At 38.8% G+C, this 23,486-nt stretch overlaps 1 protein-coding gene across 1 annotated transcript in view; it reads left to right on the top strand.

Moving 5' to 3' along the window:
• The window catches only part of si:ch211-51h4.2, a 104,946-nt gene that overhangs the window by 10,963 nt on the left and 70,497 nt on the right, over positions 1-23,486 (top strand). The window contains exons 4-6 of the mRNA XM_041790470.1: positions 2,169-2,237; positions 3,848-3,947; positions 13,657-13,795. Coding sequence (XP_041646404.1) covers positions 2,169-2,237; positions 3,848-3,947; positions 13,657-13,795 — 308 coding nt within the window. The remainder of the gene's footprint in view (positions 1-2,168; positions 2,238-3,847; positions 3,948-13,656; positions 13,796-23,486) is intronic.

The following is a 23,486-nucleotide window of genomic DNA, read 5'->3' as shown; positions in this document are numbered from 1 at the left end:
TTTCATTCTAATGACCATTCTTCTCTTAACCTGTGCAGCTTATTGACATTTGATCTATCTTGACTGTCCCAGGTTCTCTTGTCTTAGCAGTAGCTACATTTGATGCTACTCTGTCAATCAGATGCTTCACTTGGTTGAGGCATTCCTGATGAAGACGACGGGTGTTTGAGCAGAGACATACAGAGAAGTCAGGGAAATCTCAGAAACACAGCAGAGAAAGTGAGTTAGGGAAGAGCAGAGATGCTGAGGTTTTAAATAAGAAAGGATAACAACAAAAGAAAGGAGTTTATAGATCAAGTTATGTTTATTCTCCCCATGTGAGGATTAAGCCAACATTCCTTGTATACTTCAGTACACTGACAATCATTAAATGCTGTAATGTCAACATAACACACATTTTTGAGTGACCACACTGAAATATGATCTAAGAAAGCAGAAACGAAAGACCATATGTGATTAATGACAATCATATTCAATGCTCCATGAGTTTGTTAGATTGTTACAGAAATCTCTTATTGACTCTAGGACTGTCTGATTCAGGCCTGATTTCAGCTCAGAATTGGCTTTTAAATTAGTGTCTAGAATATTATATAAATTATATGAAATTATATTGTGTACATTCGCTTAAGGACCTTTAGTCACACTGGACCTTAAGGAATGCTAATTGATGGGCAGAAGTACACTGAGATATTAGACAGTTTGATCACGGCAGGATAGATAGCAATGTCATCTTATGTAAGAACTGACTAGGAATTGATAGATTGTTGATTTTTTATTGTTGATATCCTCATTGATTCTCCTTATCTTTCCATGTCTTTATGAATACCACTGATGATCTATTTCCATTGTTTGTTAGAGAGACAAGATGATTTATTATATTTATTTTTGACAGAGGTGGTGTAAGCTTCAGGAGCAAAGCTAGAAGTTAGAAAAATAGTGATAAAAAGTTACATCACTGAAATAACAAATGTTCCTTACATCTGAATCCGGTGGTATGACTGCATGTTACTCCCAGTGCAGCTGGGTCTTTTTTTCTTCAGGTCTCCAGTCAGAAGTGCCACACTTTGGTTTAATTTGATGCAAAATGCCGATGTCCCTTAAGCGTATGTTCCCCTCTGCAAGAAATGATGTATGTTTGTGCACCTCATGACATCATGAGCCCACATATCGGCCCTGCCCACATAAAACCAAGCCAGGAAAGAGGTGAAGGTCTCACTCAAGAATTCAGTCTCATGTAGAGCTCAGTGTTTACAGCAACCATATTCCAACATGTCTAGTGTGTTAAGACAAAAACTTTGGATTTCACTTTACAGGGTCTTTAATTCCCAGGTTCTGAAAAAATAAAATTGTTCTCTACAGACCTGACCGAAAACATTAAACTACAAATACACACCAGACCCAGTGAGCCAACAGTCCTGAAATCCTTACATCAAATTCTACCCAAACATTTACTACTGCCTCATTTTCAATCATGCACTGCAAGGGTTTGTTAGGACTGTATTTTTTCCAGTGCCTTATTATTAAACAATATGGTTCTTAAAATTACAACTGCAGTTAATCTTTAATGAGCCTGATGTCTTTGCCTTTAATGCCATAATCAATTGTTTCATCATGATTTAAAGCTAAGCTTTATGAATTATCTTCAGTTAGGAACACTCTCATAGATTTAAATATTTACTGCAAATACAGTTTTTCTTTGTGTTGAAGGCTCTGCTTCAAGCTGTTCACCAAGCAGCATGCTTTCATTATCCAGGGAGCACAGTGCTAACAACCTGATAGATACATTAGTGGCAATGCATATTAAATACAATTAAATTTAGTTTGGCAGCAGTCCACTTCTTAGCAACATGAATGTGAATATGAGGGTGTAGCAAAAACTTTAGGCCAGAAGGCGAGGGTAGCAAAGGCACAGCTCTGCCAGATGCAGAGCTGTGCCTTTGTCTTAGCTGAGATTGATAAGGAGTAAGTATGTTTTAAATGGACCACCTTGTTGAGAGAAACAGCCGTGATTGGTTTATAGTGTTGGAGATGATGATTAAGTCAGCTGATGCAGCAGGGCATGTGATTTCTTTTCCTTGATAAACTAATGCTGAGCTTCATATGCCCTGATCCAAATATGCAGACATTCTCTGAACTAAACTAGATGTTTTTAATCCTCTGTTTTGCAGGCCTTACTTATCTACCTGTTTGTAGAACTTCTTCAGAAATGCCAGGTGGTGCAGCTGGAATCTTTAAAGGTATGCAGCCAAAAAATACTAATCTACACTTTTCTTTCCCACTCCATTGTCAACTAGAGTTGTTTCGATTCTGATTCCAGTATTGCAAATAGTCCAGTACTGGGTACTGGTGTGCTTAACTTTATATTTTGCTCCATTTAGCCATGCTATATGTTCCTGTGTGCAGTGTTTCCCTGCTCAGACACACTGCACACAGGAACTGCTGTTTTTAGAGCAACAGACGAGAACCAAACATGAAAATGGAAAAAAGGATCCACTGCAGCAGCAAAGTTTGTGACACTGGTTACTAAAAGTTGGATAACTTCTAAACTATTAATCGTAGTTGCTTACTTTTTCCCCCTCTTGAAGCTTGCTGTGCCATTCCATGATGCTAACCACACTTTTGAAGACCTTCATTTATTGCCGAATCTCATATGTCGATTGCCATATTGTTGTCCCAGAATGCTTTGTGAGGGGCTGTCAACCAATGGCAGGCTGTTCTTTCATCACGCTATGCTGTGTTACACTGCTTACGCTTAAACATGCAGACCATAATGGAAATGGCCTGAATAGTAAATAATAGAGAAAAAGAGAGACAGAGAGCCTGTGATGTGCTCCTCTGCGTCATTGTCATTTTGATATTTAGCATTGAAACTCTGAGTTCTCAGTTCACTGTAAGGCTCAAATAATGTGCCAGTTCTCCACAGCACAGTCAGTCCAGAAAGTTTACACCAGTGTCGGATTGGTACTCAGCACCGCCCTATACCAAGCACTCTGGTATCCCAATGGGTACTGGGAAGAAAAAATGGCATTGGAACATCTCTACTGTTAACATTGAGAACAGATTTTTTACACAACTCCGCTAGAGATACTCAAATATGACACAGGATTTTTTTTTAAAGACAGGCCTTAAAATTATACACTTTAAAGCTTGTCTGCCCTTCTATGGTGGACTCAATTTTTTTTAACAAATTTGCAAAACTGAACCTTCAACTTAAAGGCTTTTCATGGGAGATGTAAGTATCTTTTGCACACATTTCACCAAACACTGAAATTATGAAATTTTTCTAGTAGTTCACTTTTCTTAAAGTCATTATACATGCTTAAAAATAAAACTCTTGAATATCAGTAAACATATCAGTAAACATATTGAAAGGCAACAATGTTATGTGTCATTGGCACAGCCCCCATCCTTGGTGTCAGAGCACTTCTCACCAGCGTTTGCTGTTACAAGGTTACAAAAGTAACTTCTGCACCCCTTGGCAGTGAATATTAGGTGTTTTTAAACATCTCTCTGTACTTAGTCTTTTTTTTTATTTGAGCAAATTTCCCCAAGAGACTATAAATCCAAGTAAAGGAACTCTGTCCAGACACTAGCAACTTTAAAACTGGAAATTGTATTCCTGAATAGATCAGTCAAGATTAGTTTCTCCGTAGCCACTGATGTTGACAACCGAGGAGGCTGCAAGTGCAGCAACAAAAAACAGCTGACGCCTAGAGCATTTCTGTGTGTGAGCTGAAAAACTGAACTGCATCTTTGTTACTGAATGGTACAAAAACAAAGACAAAAAGGGGTTATTGGGCACATGCCCTTGAACTTTTTGACTTGATCAATCTGTTGATCCTTTCAGACAGGTGTGGCAGAATGTATTGTGATGGATCAAGTGGGAATGGAGGACCCAGCCCCCACAGAGGAGGAGGACGATGATGAGAGTGAAAATGCAGAAGCTGGTAAGAAACCATTTTCAGATCTTTTTATCAAAATGAAATCTCCCCATTAAGTTAATGTTTCTTAGGCTTAAATTACAGCTGAAAGTCTGTCCACCTGTAACCTGTGCTCTGAGAATTTCATATGGAGATTACACTGAAAACTCCTTTGAATTGGACTGATGTGATGAAGACTACTTGCTATGATATTTAAATAGGATTTAAACCATCTTAGTCACATTTCCAGTGAATAGAGCCTTCTTGGGCTTCTTGTCAATTTTAATTTACAGTCCAGCTTATCTATAAATGCTTGTAGCTATGCCAGCTGTCAAGTCAAATGCGTGGAAACTCAAACGCCTACACTCACGGAAAACATAGTAGATTGAAGGCAACATTGTGTGCTCAAAATATATTTAGAATGATTCAGCTATTTAAAATTTGGAATACAGTCATCACAACACCTACAGGAATGAGAAAACAGATCTTAAATTCTAGTGGTGGAAAGGTTGTTGACTGGACAGTTTTGGTTTTATATGGTTGGCTTTGAGTGTTGGACAGAAATATTTATGGTTAAGGTTCATATGGTGAGATTATTTTGTCATATTTTCTCTGGGAGTAACTACAAAAATTTCAAATGGCAAAGATATTGAAAGATGTTTGTTTTTCACCGCTAAATCTTTGTATTCTGCATCCTCTAGCTTGTCTCTCCTGTTGAGCTAGCCAACGTCTCCGCCATGCTTCGATCAATACAGGGATTGTCCCCTGGTGCTTGAGTTTTGGGTAGGGATTAACGATGTTGGAAAAAAGAGACATTGCGATAGTGTTTTTCTCTGTGACATATCTTGCAATTTTTTTTCTTTAAAAAAGGAAATTAAACCAGTTAAAAAAGTGCCTATTATGAACTTTTTGTTAAATTTAAATCAACATTTATAATTTTCTAAATGGGTCTTTATGACAATTTCAGATTGCCCGCTCATGGGAGAGTCTAGGTTGTGTGAAACTTCTTCCATTTGAGAATTAAGGAGGCCACTGTGCTCTCATAACCTTCAGGAACCTTTTGTTGCTTCCCCTAGCTCTGCAGGGCTTTTAGTACTCGTGCACCATGCTGGATTTCTGGCATGAGGCCATGAGGAAAAAATTTAATACATAATAACATTACCACGTAAGAAATGTATTGTGCTTGCAGTTTAGCCTGTTTGAGTTATAGCTCACCAACCAATGGTATGCAAGTAAGGCAGCTCTGCCTGTTTGCCTCTTCTCAACCTAACCAGCATTATAGGCCAATCAGAAACGGTGTGGGTCAGGTCTTGGTGGTGCTGGATGTTTTGGGTAAGGCAGTGATAGCATGTTAGCCCCCCTGAAAATGGAAACCATTCATTAAACCATGATGAAGGTGTCCCAATAGTTGGTTAAGGACTTATTTTTATACATGTAAATTATCAGGTTCAGTATTTTTTTTTTATTTTTAACCCCTGGCTCTGTGCCTTGCAAAAATCCTGTCTGAGCTCTGCAGGCAGTTCCTTTGACCTCATGGCTTTGTTTTTGCTCTAATGTGCATTGTTAGCTGTGAGGCCTTCTACAGAGAGGTGTGTGTCTTCCCAAATCACATCCAATCAATTTAACTTACCACAGGAGGACTCCAGTCAAGGTGTAGAAACATCTCAGCAACGATTGAGACTGATGTGAGGAACCTGAGCTAAATTCCAAGTGTTTTCTCAAAGGATCTAAATGCTTATTTAAATGTGATATTTCAGCTTTTATTTTTCATAAATTTGCAAAATTTCTACAATTCTGTTTTCACTTTTTTAAGCTGGGCTACTGAGTTTAGATTATTTAGAATAAAAAAATATTTTTTTCAACTGCAGCATCAGGCTGCAACATAACAAAATTGGAAAAAAAGTGAAGGTATCTGAATACTTTCTGAGTGCACTTTATACAATTTCTGAAAAGTCTGAACATGGTTCATCTGCTGCCTGTAACCTAATCTGGCACTATTATCATTCTGTGTTGATTTATTAACACAACTTTAGTAGCAACCAGACTTTTTCAGTGAAAGCAATTTTAAAGATTCAGAAAACCACTGTTAAACTTTCCAGGCTTACCTTTAATTTTGGCTCTTTTTTTTGGCTCTTTTTATGCTTCATTAAATACAGTTCAATAATTAGCAAAGCATGAATTTAATGGGGCAACCTTACACAACACTAAAGTAAAGGCATATCATTAGTTGGGCTTTGGCTTCATTATGGCTAAGACTTGTAAATACTATGTGAGCCTGATCGCTCTTTTGGACAGTTACTCTTTGTCTCTTGTTGCATAACAAGTGTTTGTGTCAGTGGATATGCATGCACCGGAGTAGCTTGTGTTTGCCCTTGGGTTGGCTGAGCAGCCAGCATGACAAAGCCATCTTTTGTGTACAAATAAACAAAAGTTGTTTTTCTTGACTATAAGAAGGTCTGTTGAATAAAAATATCAAAATAATATTTTGGTATTCAATTGTCAGGGTTTAATCTCCCCTGCACACCTGTCTATTTGATCATTTCCAGAACCCGCACCATGTGGCCAAACACTATTCACATGTCTTTACACTTGGAGACCCTCAGGGATATCAGTCATTATGCAGGAAACCTTTCAGCCATGATTTCTGCTGGATTAGTGATGAGGCTTATTTCAGTCTTATCCTGTTATTTGTTAAAGTGTCAAGCTGTTTCATTTCATTTATGGATTAGGAAGACATACATGAACGGCTGCATATCAGGTTTTCAGGTTCTGCCAAGGTTCATATCGTCAGTGAAACTCAAATTGTACATACTTTGAGTGACATTACGAGCTTCACCTCATTTATAAAGGATTGCTGTCAGTTGATCACAAACCTCTGCTCTGCTTCCTGTAATAGAAACTAAAGACTCAAGATATGTTACAGATTTATGGCGGTCACACAACTCATTCATTAGCCTTTTGATGCTTTGAGCATTTAGATCGGCCTGTGAGCTCAATTGATGTCATTATGAAATAGAAAGTTAACACTCTGATCTATTTTGTTTACAAGTCTGAAAAATCAAAAGAAAAGTCCGATAACAGACAAACACCTAATTAGGGTGCTAGAGTCATCTACTGCATCTTTGAAGCACATCATGTCGTCAAGGTTTAATCCTACATAAAAGAATTTAGAGGCACTGAAAAGAAAGTGGACTTTTACACATACGTTTCCAAAACACAACTTAACTCCTCAGGCTAAATCGGAGAAAAAGCTGCTGCTTATTTCCTCAGCTTCTCTTTAATCTCCATTTTGTGACAGGATAATTGGTGAGCACTTGAAACAGTTTTTCACTTGTCCAGTAAGCCTTCAAGGAAATAAAACATTTTCTGTTTATCAGGAATTAACAATGATTTAAATACAGATCTGTGTTTATTTAATTATTATGATGCTGGAGTACTCTTGTAGTACTTTTCTGGATTTAAAAAATTAGTCGCTGATCCCTCTGTTTTTTTCTGTTCAGTTGAAAGAGCCAGTCATTACATGGTTTGTCAGTTTTCCCCTGAGCTTAGCTGCATCACTACAGAATAAATGGCAACGATGGATCTAAACATTGCTCTGATGTACTTAAGTCCTCACAACCTCAGATGACTCCATCATTCTTCATATGACCTGAATTTAACCCTGATTCTCAGTTTGTGTTGAAGTGCTGTCAGTCTAAGAAGTTTAACACCTTTCTATTTCATTTTATAATAAACAAAATATTTTTTTATTTCCGAACCTGACCCGAAACCGAGACAGTAGAAACCAAGCTGACAGTAAACCTGAGTAATTATGACCCTGTTATTACAGACTGGTAGACACATACACATGATTAGACCCTGGAAATGACTACACAAAGACTTTCTCTTATTTTTCTTTGTGTAAGTGGTTTAAAGTATCAGAATGAAAGCTGTGAGCTTTTCCTTACACAGGCAGTCAGTTACACAATAGGAGGATGTTGTGACGGTTGGGAGGTCTCAGCTTCTGCCTGAGAATGTAGATTTGCTCATTTTCCTTTCGAAAAACATGTAAATTCAAAGCTATTAAAATAAGCTTCATTGTTGCTATTTAACAGGAATTCAAAGGGACTTACCTGATTTTATATATTGCTTTAATATTTTATTTGGGAATTGTTTCAAATGATATTTTTCTGTTTTATTGATAAATTCAAAAGATACATTCTGTTTTTAACTTTTCTTTCAAAGTAATACATTTGAAAAATGTACAGGTTTTGGGGTTTTTGAATCTGAAGTTAAGTTTAAAATAGAAAAAAACTATTTTTTTCTTGTTAATAGCAGAAGAAATTATATTTTTCCCCTTTTTTTTCCAAACGTTCTCTTTAAAGAAAAGTTTGGATTTGACTCGTATCTTGGACCTAATATCAGGATTCGAATCAAATCGTGTTATGAGTGTATCCTTACAGCCATGGTGATTAGCTGAGGAAGTTTCCTTTGGTAGTGATCAGCTTTTATCCACAATTTCTATGGGCTCTGTCTGCAAAGTGTTTTACTTATGCTGTGCATTCTGCAGCATATTGTGATCTCTAATTAATCGTTAGTGCCTAGTAGAAGTATGGTTCTGCACTGCTTCAGATAACTGCCCAGTCTGTTTCTGATTGAGCAATTTCCAGCACAGGCTGAACACGGCAGACTGACCCAAACAGGAGGACAGGCACAGGAATGCACAGATTATTCAGTCATTTTTTTCCCCCAAAAACTGAATTTTTATTGAATTTTCAAAAGATCAACAGAGAGCACATAGTTTGCCATCTTTTTGAATTACATTCAAGAAAAGTCAGTGTCAAATGATTAGATAAAAAAAGATTAAAAAAACAATTTAAAAAAGAAAATTAATGCTTTCCATGTCATAAATAAATATAGCTCTTGTGGCTGCCCACCTTACCTACTTACTTTTGTTTTTACCCACCATTTACATTAACATAGTCTACTCAGTCAAATCATATGTCCATCACTATATCGAAAAAGTGTCAAATTGGATGCAAATTAACAGCAAATCAAGCCTGGATAGGGAGAGTAGTTGGTTCTCAGCACTTAAACTTGTGACCTTGTGCTCCGGCTGCTGTGATTCAGGCCTGACTGGGCTGCTAAAGCTTCAGAAATTGACCTAGTAGTTGAGGGCGCACAGATGACGCAAAACCCCAGCAGAGATAGAACGCTGAGCACAATGATGGGTTTTAATGGTTATGTTTATGACATTTGCCATAAAGATATTCACTTTCTCATGAATTTAAAACTGGATTTAGCATACAAAAACAGTCCGTAATGTTCTATCTGTCACATAATTATATATTTTTTTTTAAATGTGTTGACTTGGTTTGTGTTTACATGGCTTTAATTTCACTACTAAAAGACTTAAAGCATAGTTTTACATCAGCTGCAGTAAAAAACAAAGTGGGGGGTTTCTTTCATCCCTTTAATGCACTTGCTGATGAACTACTTGTAGCAGTGTTAACCATATGTTGTATAGATACTGTATGTATATTTGTCAGTTAACTTGTCCAATATGAACATGTCTTCATGTCCAATCAGAAAATGCCTCACACCTATAAATGTGCATGTGTGGCCTGAACAGTTGCATTGTGTTAAGGACTGTCACCTACTTTATTTTAAACCCAGGCTCTGATGCGCAGATGGGGATGATGGTGTGTTTGTGTGAATGCCCTACTTTTACACAACAGACTTCTGCATTGCCATTAATTTAACATGCTTGTTGTCCATTAATTTAATATGGCTGTTTTGACTATGATATTTAATAATGTACACTCTGCCAGGACCACTTACATCAAAAGTTATTACACCATAAACATGCAGTACAATTATGATTGGCTGAGTGGTTCTGCCCTGGAAGCTTCCCACCTGTTCATGCAGCAAGGCTCAAACCAGGAAGAGCGTAAACAGCCCTCCAGGGTTACTTGAAGAAAAAAATCTGCTGAATAAGGTTAATTATTGTTCACGTTCAGATAATTCAGCAGTGTGAAGCATATTCAAAAGGACCCATTATGCTCATTTTCAGCTCAGGGCTTTTGGTCAAGGAGTTTGCTCTGTGGATGCATGATTCATAGTTGATAAGAAAAACATTCTTTTTTTTTTCATTGCCCTTATGCAGCCTCTCAGTCCAGCTACTTTCTAAAAGAATCTTTTTATTGACTTTTCTCCATCCAAGCCCTCTTTCCTCTGATTTGCCAACTTTTGTTAAGCCTGTTGATGGGCAACAATGGCTGTAACATGCAGTTGTGATTTTCTTGCCTCGTAAGTCTTGATGGATCTCAAAGTATTCTTTCATGGGGCCCAAAGATCCCCGTGATGCCCCTGGCTCTGTAACTCATTGCAATAGTACACAACAGCTCAGTGTGTTCTCCTCTGAACAGGAAGTGATGAAGGTTGTGGTTATAATACTGGCAAGAATAAAACACTACTTTCACCCCTGTTTGGTAATAACGTTTATCAAAGTACTCTGATACTTTTTGATAACCCAAGATTTAAACAACACAATATCTGTTAGAAATGACAGAAAAGACCCAACTTTACCAAAAGAACTATACATATATACACAAATTATTCTGATCCAAAGCTCTTTATCCATCTGAGTCCTTATCAATACTTCTATCAATAATTTTCTATTGTTTGGTGGCTAAAAAAGACAACATTACATCTTTAACAAATGCAGTATTAGCTGAGGAAAGCTTGAATTAAAAAGGTCATATACACCATCTTCCACATTATTATGCGAATTGGATTTTCATATCACAAACATTAAATTTTTTGTTTTTCAATCAAACCCATGGATGGTATTGTGCCTCAGGGCCCTTTGGATCTCTGAAATCAATCTCAGACACCTGTGATAATTAGTTTGCCAGGTGAGTTCAATTAAAGGAAAACTACTTAAGAAGGATATTCCACATTAAGCAGGCCACAGGTTTCAGCAATATGGGGAAGAAAAAAAACTCTCTGCTGCTGAAAAGCGTCAAATTGTGCAATGCTTTGGACAAGGAATGGAAACATTAGATATTTCACAAAAACTTCCATGACCAGCATGACCATCGTACTGTGAGGAAATTTGTGGCTGATTCAGAGCACAGACAGGTTCGTGCAGATAAAGGCATAATGAGGAAGATTTCTGACAGACAAATTAAGAAAGCAGCTGCTAAAATGTCAAAACAAAACAGCAAACAGGTATTTGAAGCTGCTGGTGTCTCTGGAGTCCCACCAACCTCAAGGTGAAGGATCCTCTAGAGGCTTGCAGTCATGCATAAACCTACTATTCAGCCACCCCTAACCAATGCTCACAAGCAGAAACGGTTGCAGTGGGCCCAAAAATACATGAAGACTCATTCTCAAACAGTCTTGTTTACTGATTAGTGCCATGCAATCCTAGATGGTCCAGATGGAGGAGTAGTGGATGTTTGGTGGATGGCCACCATGTCATTTTGATACTTTAAACCGCTTACAACATGTCCACCAACAAGGCTGCGATGTCAGCAAGGAGGGGGCAGAGTCATGTTTTGGGCCGGAATCATGGGGAGAGAGCTGGTTAGCCCCTTTAGGGTTCCTGAAGGTGTGAAAATGACCTCGGCAAAGTATATAGAGTTTCTGACAGACCACTTTCTTCCGTGGTACAAAGAGAAGAACCGTGCCTTCCGTAGCAAAATTATCTTCATGCAAGACAATGCACCATCTCATGCTGCAACGAATACCTCTGTGTCAATGGCTGCTATGGGCATAAAAGGAGAGAAACTCATGGTGTGGCCCCCATCCTCCCCTGACCTCAATTCTGTTGAGAACCTTTGGAGCATCCTCAAGCTAAAGATCTATGAAGGTGGGAGGCAGTTCACATCAAAACAGCAGCTCTGGGAGGCTATTATGACATCTTACAAAGAAATTCAAGCAGAAACTCTCCGAAAACTCACAAGTTCAATGGGTGCAAGAATTGTGAAGGTGATATGAAAGATGAGGTCCTATGTTACCATGTAACTTGGCCTGTTGAATTATGCTCTAATGGTTGATGACATGAAATTTATGCTGTCTGTCATTTGTATCAACTATTTAGGAAAATCAGAGAAAAATATCATTTGCATAATAATTTGGAATGCGGTGTAGTGCCTATAAAAAGTATTCATCCCCACAGATGTTTTACTCTTTTGTTGATTTTATCATGGTCAATATAATTTTACTTCTTTGAAAAGTAAACACATTTAAAAAACTCTATTATGTTAAAGCAGAAACAGATTTCTACAAAGTAACATCAATTAGATAAAGATATGTAGTGTAAATTGAGTGACTGCATATTCACCTCCATCAAGTCAGTATTTAGTAGGGTCACCTTTGGCTGTCACAGCCAAAGGTGACAGCCCAGAATCAGTCACAGCCCTGAATCTGTGTGGATAAGTCTCAATCAGGTTTGCACATCTGGACACTGAAATTTTGCTCCATTCTTCTTTGCAAAACCGCTCAAGCACTGTCACAGGTTGTACTGGGATCTGGCATGAACAGCCCTTTCAAGTCTAGCCACAAGTGTTTTATTGGAGTGAGGTCTGGGCTTTGACTCAGCCTGTGTAGCTTTTGCTGTATACTTTAGGTCATTGTCTTGCTGGAAAATAAATCTTCTCCCAAGCCGTAGTTCACTTGCAGACTGAATAAGATTGTCCTCCAAGTTTCCTAATTTTGCTGTATTTGTTATACCCTCTATCTTTACAAGCCTTCTAGGGCTGGCTGCTGAGAAGCATAACTACAGCATGATGCTGCCATCACTATTCTTTGCAGTGGGGACGGTGTGTTTGTGGTGATGTGCAGTGTTTGGTGTCGGCCACGTCTTGTCTGATGGCCAAAAGGCACCATTTTGGTCTCATCAGACCAAAGAATTTGCTTCCACTTGACCATGGAGTCTCCCACATGCCTTTTGGCAAACTCTAGTTGAGATTAAGTATGGGTTTTCTTCAACAGTAGCTTTCTGCCACTCTCCTGATGTAGACAGATTTACACATGTGCCATATTCCTTCCATTTCTTGATGATGGATTTAACTGAACTCTGGAGGATGTTCAGTGTCTTGGAATTTTTTTTGTATCCACCCCCTGACTTATACTTTTCAAACACATTTTCTCGTAATACCTTGAAGTGTTCTGTTGTCTTCATGGTGAAATGGTAGCCAGGAATACTGATTAACCAGTTACTGGACCTTCCAGACACAGGTGTCTTAGGTGATCCCCATTTCACTAATTGTTGGACTGCTAGCGCCAGTTGGCTGAACGTCTGTTGAATTCGGTCAGTCACTTTAAAGGGGGTGAATATTTATGCAGGCATTTATTTTACCATACATATTTTTGTGTAATTCACATTATAAGCCAAATTATATTGACCATGATTGATTTATAAAATCAGTAAAAGGGTAAAACTTACAAGGGGGTGAAAACTTTAATAGGCCCTGTACAAACAACAGACTACAGATGCTTGCAGGGTCAATTTGCAAAAAAAAAAAAGACTTTGGGACACTACTGTACCTTGTCTGTAGATATGGTTCTTTGGGTCCTTACACAGGCCTCTGTTGTTTAAAATTAGCATGTGATGTAAAAAGGGTAGGTGTTGCAGCACTCTGTGTTTTACATGATAGTGCTGATGCATCAGAGACTTTTGGTGCGGGCTTAAGTGCACCAAACGAGCAAAATCACAGCATCATACATCTGCATATTTGTGTCTTTTCAGATACAGGTTTACTACAGCCGGATGCCACGGCCTTGCTCAATGAAGAGGACAGTCTGCAGCCCAACCTTCATCTGCTTGGCCACCTCTTCCTCTCTCGGCCAATGAGCCACGCCTTCAACTGCATCCTGCTCTTCCAGTTGTAAGTTACTATGGTGATGAGCCCATTATTTGGCAGATTTTTTTTTGCAATTTTATCAATCAGGCACTAAAAAACACAGAGCGTATGTGGGTGGAGGTGTTTTTCTCATCACTTCTACCATTTGTGCTGCATGCTAAGTTCAAGCTGTCATTTCATAGAGAGCTGTTTTCACATGAATGCATTTTGGCCTCTCAGTAATAGGATAGAGCACTGTTTTATCCCTTTTCACACACATTATATTTGTGTGATATCTCAAACGATGTCAGTCGTGCAATGGACAAAACTTGAGCTAAATATAGATTTAAAAGTATTACTATACTTTTCTTTCAAAGGGGAAACATGAACACGTTTTTTTTATCAATATGTTCATGTTAAAGTAGATTCTATTCATTCTGTGTGTTTTAACGTTCTCATCTGCCGGCCACGCCAAGACTGACTCGTTTCTTTCTGCGGTAGTGATAATTTACTGTGAACTACTTTCATGCAAATAACAATAGATAGACACAGTAATGGTCTGGATTGTGAACTGCAGCATTTAGCGGCTGAAGGGCCAGATATTTCCCTTAGGAGCTGAAGGAAAGGGCGAAAAGATTGTGAATATTAGATGTAAATGCGTCCAGTGGCCAGAGACCTGAAATCAAATGAATGTTAAGTTCTGCTTTGTGTCTGCTGAATGTAAAAATAAACAGCTGCTCCTTAATATATTTGCAGCTTTATAGATAATAAAATGTTACAGTTAAAGCTTGCTACGCTGCTCCCAAATGAAATCAATTAATACAGCCTTTGTTTTTCTGATATTACATGTGGTTGTTTTATGATCTAAATTGTCCTAAAGGGACAGTGTTTTCCAGTGCGAGTGTAAAATTTAATCCCACATTAAAGTACTGTCGTACAGAGCTTATAAAGATTTTATTCTCATGTAAATACACTAGCGCTGTCACAAATGACCCATGGCTCTTTGTCAAAGTATCAGAGCTTACGTTAAGAATGAATACAAAGGTTGCTATTGTTGGTGGACATAAGCTTTAATGACTTGTTAATTGCGTAAGCAGAAGTATTCTAGATGCCCAATACAGTATTTTTTCAATGTTCTAGGAGGAATTCTGGCTGAAGATAAATTACACTGCCTTCAATCCAATCCCTAAGCTTTGATATTATGAAGAAAGTCTCCTCTCCCACTGGCTGTTCTGCTTTGTCATTGTTAGGGGAATACACCGCCATATCCCAGCATCTTTAATATAACAATGTGGAGAGAAAACTGTCAAGTCATATCACTTACATCGCTGTGCACCAGCATAGCTGTTCTCCACTGAGCCAGGGCGTCAGACTGGCGTTAAAGCTGTCCTTGAGGTTCAGACTTAATAATACTGGCTTCTGCTACAGGGTCTTGAGATGTTTAGAGTTTTCTGTCAGAGCCACATACTTACAAAGTATGATCAATGCTGCGGCAAGCTTATGTTTTAGGGTAGTTAATATATGGACTGCTCATTGTTTATACCGATGAAGTTAATAGTTTTGACTTTTGCATTTAATTCTGCCTTAAGAGAATATGTTTACTGGTTGATGCAGAAAACCTGTAGTGTTTTTTCTTGTTTGTTTGTTTTTGTGAAAAGGAACCATTATACCTCTGGTTAGTTGTCACATTTAAGGTAAATCTAGGCTGATAACAACTTACAAAAAGCCTGCTTGCATGTAGGACGGGTGTCTTTAGATCTGCTGATGGATGCCTCTAAGAGCATATCTTTATGTTGTTTTTTCAGTTTTGCAAAATATGCATTAAAAAGGCATTTGAACAACTGAGCAAACCTGCCGTCTCAATGCCTGCATCGAGATCCCTGCCTTAGCTTCCCCATTTTTTGCTTATCACACCTTCTGACGTTTTACTTTATACTTTTTAATATACACTATATTACCAAAAGTATTCACTCACCCATCCAAATAATTGAAATCAGGTGTTCCAATCACTTCCATGGCCACACGTGTATAAAATCAAGCACATAGGCATGCAGACTGTTTCTACAACCATTTGTGAAAGAATGGGTCGCTCTCAGGAGCTCAGTGAATTCCAGCCTGGTACTGTGATGCCACCTGTGCAGCAAGTCCAGTCATGAAATTTCCTCGCTCCTAAATATTCGAAAGTATAATAGGCACATATTGTGCAGAGGCCACCAACTTTTTACAGAATCAGTCGCTACAGACCTGCAAACTTCATGTGGCCTTCAGATAAGCTCAAGAACAGTGCTTCAGAAGATCTTCATGGAATGGGTTTCCACGGCTGAGCAGCTGCATCCAAGCCATACATCTCCAAGTGCAATGCAAAGCGTCAGATGCAGTGGTGTAAAGCACGCCGCCACTGGACTCTAGAGCAGTGGAGACGCGTTCTCTGGAGTGATGAATCATGCTTCTCCATCTGGCAATCTGATGGGCGAGTCTGTGTTTGGTGGTTGCCAGGTGAACAGTACTTGTCTGACTGCATTGTGCCAAGTGTAAAGTTTGGTGGAGGGGGGATTATGGTGTGGGCTTGTTTTTCAGGAGCTGGGCTTGGCCCCTTAGTTCCAGTGAAAGGAACTCTGAATGCTTCAGCATACCAAGAGATTTTGGACAATTCTATGCTCCCAACTTCGTGAGAACAGTTTGGGGATGGCCCCTTCCTGTTCCAACATGACTGTGCACCAGTGCACAAAGCAAGGTCTATAAAGACATGGGTGAGAGAGTTTGGTGTGGGTGACCTTGACTGGCCTGCACAGAGTCCTGACCTCAACCCGACAGAACATCTTTGGGTGAATTAGAGCGGAGACTGAGAGCCAGGCCTTCTCCTCCAACATCAGTGAGTGACCTCACAAATGTGCTTCTGGAAGAATGGTCAAAAATTCCAATAAACACACTCCTAAACCTGGTGGAAAGCCCAGAAGAGTTGAAGCTGTTATAGCTTCAAAGGGTGGACCAACGTCATATTAAACCCTATGGATGAAGAATGGGATGTCACTAAAGTTTATATGTGAGTCAAGGCAGGTGAGCGAATACTCTTGGCTATATAATGTATGTAAGGAGCAGCATACAGTAGGAATGGGTGGTAATACAGTAATAGGGCTGCAACAGACAATTTCAACCATCAATTCATTGGATAAACAGATTAAAAAAAGAACCTGTAATAAAAACACACTTGTTATTTCAACACAGGTTAACACTGGTTACCTCAGCAACATCAGGCACAATTGCAATCATCAAACACTTAAACTGATGTTAATCCCTTTATGTGGGATATGTAGATGGAGTTAACATTACTTCTTTGTACTAACCAAAGCCATCTTAACTTTTTCTAAGCTTCCTACAGAGTGGAGTCCTAGCTGGACAGAGCTGGCCATTGCTGTGCAATGCCAAGATCGATAATATTTACAGCCAGTTTTTTATCTGACTCTCCTTTGCATTCTCAAATCCTGACTGATAGAAGGTTTTGATTATTATTCTGCATGTATTTTCTGAATGAATGATGAAAAGAGAGCGCAAATGTACCATTGTTTACCGAGGGAGAGGAAAAAAAGAGACAAACTTCATTTGAACCTCTGCCCTGAAGTAACTCAGTCCATCGCTCAAATGTGAACAATGCTGCAACTAAATCTGGCACAAAAATCAGATAATTCGTGTTTGGTACATTATTTCTTTGTTGTTACAATGCATCTTGTCTTTTTATTCCTTTTAAATGGTGTCCCATTTGAAAGGAGAATGCATTTGTGGGATGAGCAGCAAAACTGAGTATGTGGGTTGCACCCATGAAAAATTGCTAAACAGCTTATTCTGCCATTGACTCTTGTTTGGTGTTGTTTGGGATTGGATGATTGAAGTCTGAAGAAACAAGACATGTTGGCAATTTTATTCATTTAACAATCAGGAGCCTCAGTAGCCTGGTCACACACTGCTGTTGGATGGCATCCCATTCTTCAGCAGAACTTTGCTGCGAGTCAGTGTGGTTGTGTTGGTCACTCTGGCACGAACAGCTCATCCAAGCTGATCCCACAAGTGTTCAATGTTGTTGAGGTCAGGGCTGCTGGCAGGACATTCCATCCATCCATCCACTCACAATTTCTGGAGGTAGTCTCTGATAAACAACGCTCTGTGGGGGCGAGCATTGTCATGTTAAAGGATAGAGTTCGGTCCCAGACTGTGGAGTTGTGGGATTGTCACTGGTTTCAGAATCTTGTCTCAATATCTCTGCATTGAAATTGCCCCCAATGATGACAAGTCTCATTTCTCCAGTGAGAGAGATGAAAGGTATTAATATATTGGTGCAACAATCAGCTAAGCACTCTCAGTGTCTCCTTCAAACTTTGGTCCTATGATCCAACAGCTCTAGGCAGAATCTGGACTCACTGCTAAATACAACAGGTGCTAATCATGCACCTGATTGTCAACACCTGGTGGTACTAGAACCTCAAAACAAGAGTCAACAGCAACAGCTAGATAAATAAACAGCAAAATAAGCTGTTTGGCATTGGCAGAGAAGATCTAGCAAATATTCACACTCAGCTCTGCTGTTCATCCCACAAATGCATGTTCCTTTCAAATGTGGAATCATTTTAAAGGACAATAAACATGCTTTCTAGTGGTACAAGATTTATTCTTTTATTGCCAAGAAGCATTTTTTTTTACTCAGTTTACATGTGGTTTTTAATCCCCTTACATTAATACCATCTAACATGAGAAAACTTTGAAAAGCTCTAACTGTGTTGAGAAATGTTTACCATCCTGTTCTAGTGTACACTGTCCCTCATATTAATAATATTTTTCACAAACACAATAACGTAATGTGTTACTGTTACTCAAAGGGATCACATTACTTTTACCAATCAGAGTAATGCAAGTAACTATTTAAGTTCTTCAACTTATGCATACTAGCAGGACAGAACTTTTAAATATGTATGCACTCGAACATAACTCATGTGACCATACACTTGTAAAGATTGGCCCAGTTCCACGGAAGAATACAAAAACAGCAGAGCAGTTCAAATCAAGGCGTTTTTTGATCTTTGGAGATGTTCATTCTGCCTGTAAATTTTTGTCTGACAGGACAAAAATGTGATGGTAAAGTGTTAACTGTGTCCACGCCAGAAACAGGTCCCCACTGCTGTGAAGTCAACATCAAATACTTCCAAACACCTGTAAAGACAACATGCTAACACAGAGCTGTAGCTTTACTACAGAATCCTCAGACTCTGCGTGACGCTTGAGATAAGAGCATGCTGCTGACACCAACCAGCAGCCAAGGTTTATCTACAACAACAGGTATCAACAAAAAGAAAAGATAAATGAGCTTAGTGTCAGCTTTTTGTATCAAAGAACAAAAGAGAGATCTTGTGTTTTCCCTCCTCAGTGGAAACAGGGTTTTAGCTGACATGGATGTATGTAAGGTTTAATTTTATACTTTTAAATTGCATTTATTTGACAAAGAAAGTATGTAGTTAGTAATGTTATATGTTACTTTTAACAGTGAGTAACTAAGTAATGCATTAATTTAACAATGAATGACAGTTATAAAGAAACTTAAAAGATGTCATCTGTCTGTTTTAGGAGCAAATTGATATTTTCATTCCTCATTTTTTCAGCCTTTTTTTTTCTATTTTTTCAAACAGTTGTACCAGAACCTCCATCATTGCCAATTAATAAAAATAACGGTCTGGAAAATTCCTTAATCATTTATTAAATGCACCATAGTCCTTTTGGAATTTGATTATATTGTTTCTATGAACATCTTGCTGCAGGGACAGGGTTGTTTGTTGATGTCTGTCCTCTTAGGCACAGAGGAGAGGGACAGAGTTTTTACCATCACTGGTGGAAGGTCTTGTTATCAGTGTGAGAGCAGCTCTGTAACACCTGGCCAATCAATATTTCCCTCATTGTGCTCAAGGAGGCTTAGTGGTCGATCAATGCTGAGGCTCAAGCACACACACAAATACTGCTCAAAACCTGACCAGCATGTTTTACCCTTGGCAACCCTTGGTCTTTATGTACTGCCCTACAATGTGGAGCAGTTGTACAACATGCATAATGCCACACTGATACCATATGCAGCGCACAGGGAGGTGCAAATCTACAAATAATCAGAGATATTGAAATACATTCCTGGCTGGAATAAAAATGCAATCATTCACAAAATTTGTACAAATTCTAGTGCATGTTTACAATGTGTATCAGTTATGATTGTTTTAAGTTAGGAAAACTATGAACTGCTGTAGGAATTGCAAATATCCAATCCGTCAATATTTCCAAACTCATTTTAACGAACATGAGTACCCATATATAAACACTTCTTTCATTGCTAAGAACAACAAGGCTCTCCTGTGCTAGAATTTGCCTGTTTCTCTTACAGTTGGAGTTTTTAAATAGACATAAACCAGGAAAGCAATTTAAGATTCTGACAAACTTGATAGGTGTTTTCTTTTTCCAGTACAGACCCACAATAATGAAAAAAAGGCATGGACATTAAATGCTACATGTATATTTAACAGACTATACGTGTGTCACATCTGCCTTTTTTGAGTGATAAACAGCACTATAACAATGTGCTGACAGACTTTGAGCTCTGGAGAGCACAAATTAGAATTGTGACCTTTATTATGGAATTTGTACTTCCATATCAAAATTAATTTTCCTTATTAAAAAACTGGTTTAACTGCATAGTGGTTCAACGAGACAGTCCTGATAAAGTGCTTATGATTACACAAACACGCTCAAGCACAAACAGTTAAACTAGGTGTAGTTCAGTCTTTAGAACAAACTTTGAAGAAATGAGGAAGAAAAAAATAGTGGTGTGTATTCACACAATCTGCAGCCATTTACATCTATCAGCTGTAAAGCGCATTAAGAAAGTATTCAGAATCCCCTCTCTTCTTCAATTTAACATGTTGTAGCTTGATGCTAGGGTTGGAAAACATCAGTTTTTATTCTAATTAATCTCCACTCAGTACCCCATAATGACAGCGTAAAACAGAGTTGTAGAAATGTTTGCAAATTTATGACAAATAAAAGATGAAATATCACAATGACATAGGTATTAGCTCAGGTCCCTCCCATTTCTCTGGATCATTACTTAGATGTAACATTTAGATTGGAGTCCACATGTGGTAAATAAAGTTAATTTGACTTGATTTAGAAAGGCACACTCCTCTCTATAGAAGGCCTGACAGCTGACAATGGATATCAGAGCAAAAACAAAGCCATGAGGTCAAAGAAACTGCCTGCAGAGCTCAGAGACAGAACCCCAGTGGGGGCTCTGACTGAGCTCCAGAGATCCTGTGTGGAGATGGGACAAAGTCACAGAAGGACAACCATCCCTGCAGCCCTCCATCTGAGTTTTGTGGCAAAGAAGAAGACATACTTTTATTTAAAGTTTTTTTAATTTGAATTTATTTAACCAGGAAAAATAATAATCTCATTTTCAAGAGTGTTCTGGCCAAGACAGGCAGCAGCAGAGTGAAGAGAGTTACAGACATGAAATATAACAGTTATAAACACAGATCAACGAATCCTGAATCACAGAGCACAGTGTCATTAGTTGAAGCATCAACAAGTTGAAGCATCATCCTCCAATACCTCCAGTCTACTTTTAAAAAGATTATTAATCCCTGATGGGAAATTCACTCTTCACATTCTGTTGAACATGCTGCACACACATAGGCTGAGTTACATGCAAACATGCACAGACAGGATCCCCATGAACATGCACTAATGGAGAGATGTCAGAGTGATGGCCTTGCTAGTCTCGTTGAAGCAAAGTGAAGTGGCACCTCTCCAGCTAACATGCCAAAGTCCAGATATGGTCCAATCAGGACTTTAAATGGCAACCCTCCAATTCCCAGCCCAAGTCCTTACAGACTGAGCTACTGCCTTCGAGCAGGATCCAGTGGCTAGATGTTGGCCTCTCCTCAGTGCAAAACACATGAAAGCGTGCTTGGTTTTCATGAGTTTTTTGCAAATCTAAAGCAGGTTTTCATGTATTATGCACTGAGGAGAGACTTCAATCTAGTCACTCTGCCATAAAGCCTAGATCAGCAGTGCTGCAGTGATGGTTGTCCTTCTGGAACTTTGTTCAATCTCCACACAGGATCTCAGGAGCTCAGTCAGAGTGACCATCGGGTTCTTGGACACCTCTCTTACTAAGGCCCATCTCCCCCGATTGCTCAGTTTGGCCGGGAAACCAGCTGTTAAGAGTCCTGGTTGTGCCAAACGTCTTCCGTTTGAGAACTATGGAGGCCTTTTTTTGTGGCCTACCCCCGATCAGTGCCTTGCAACAATCCTGTCTCTGAGCTCTGCAGGTAGTTCCTTTGACCTCATGGCTTTGTTTTTGCTCTGATTTGCATTGTCAGCTGTAAGTGCTTCTATAGAGAGGTGTGTAAACTTTTCAAATCATGTTCAATCAATTTCATTTACCACAGGTGGACTCCGATCAAGGTGCAGAAACATCACAGCAACAATCAAGAGAAATGGGAGGAACCTGAGCTAAATTTCAAGTGTTGCTGCAAAGGATCTGAATGCTCATGTCAATGTGACATTTCATTTTTTTTTTTTTTTCATAAATTTGCAAACATTTCTAAAATTCTGTTTTCACTTTGTCATCATGAGGTACTGAGTGGAGATTAATAAGAGAAAGAAGGATTTTTTTTGTGCTTCAGCATTAGGCTGCAAAAGATCTCTAGAAAAAGTTGAAACCAGTTCATCAAAGATGTTACAAAGTCTGAGAGGACAGATCTGCGGTATTAAAACTCACAAATATTCCATTCAAACCCTTTTGTTTGAATCTCTTGTTAGTGTTGTTTGTAGGGGTGTAACGGTATTTGTATTCGTCCCATACCGTCACAGTATGGCCATCACGGTTCGGTGCACGCAGTAATACGACGAATACGTCTGAATGAGTATTAAAAAAAAGTATAGTTTTCACTTCAATCTAGGTGGCGGCAATGAGCCTAAAAGCTGCCAGCAACCATCATTACAGATGAAGGAGCAGTTACAAAACAAGTTAGAAGGGCCGCCGGCTTCATTTGAATCCCCCGTATAGCAATGGTGCTCTGGCTCTATAAATCATCTTAACTTTACCTTCAGCTATAAGCCTCAGAGGAGTGAGAGAGGGACTCTGCAGCTGTGTCATAGGTAAAGTTACCTTCAGATTTCACACAGCTTTAACCTCTTCATCCTCCAAGATGGGCTGTGAAAAGTTCTTCCAAACTTTGTAGTAGGTCCCTTTGGTTAAAAAAGTTATCCAGTGCTGAAGTCCGTGTTGAAATCGGCAAAAAAGACACTAATTTGCATACTTCACAAGCTAATTCAGCCTATTTATTTTAATACAATATAGTTTAAAAAATTGAAATTAAATTTTATTTATCCGCTTCAATCCCCGTACCGAAAACGTACTGAACCGTGACTTCAAAACCGAGGTACGTATCGAACCAAAATTTTTCTGTACCGTTACACCCTTAGTTGTTTGGTTAATAAAGTTTAAGTTTGAAGGCACCACACATAAAGGAGGACATGAGAGTGAGACAGAGTGTCAGGACACTGTCACCTTTCTCTCTCTTCAAGGTATCTATAGATCATTTAGAGTTTCCATCATCCTCCATCTTTCTCCACAGCACTTGCTGTCTGTTTTTCAGCTATGAGGCTTTTAAGAAATCCGTGTCTTGAAACATGTCTGTGACAGATG

Source organism: Cheilinus undulatus, linkage group 7 (genome assembly GCF_018320785.1).
Source record: "Cheilinus undulatus linkage group 7, ASM1832078v1, whole genome shotgun sequence".
Taxonomy (NCBI): domain Eukaryota; kingdom Metazoa; phylum Chordata; class Actinopteri; order Labriformes; family Labridae; genus Cheilinus; species Cheilinus undulatus.
The sequence above is the reverse complement of the archived record's forward strand: the minus strand, read 5'-3'. Positions and strand labels throughout refer to the sequence as shown.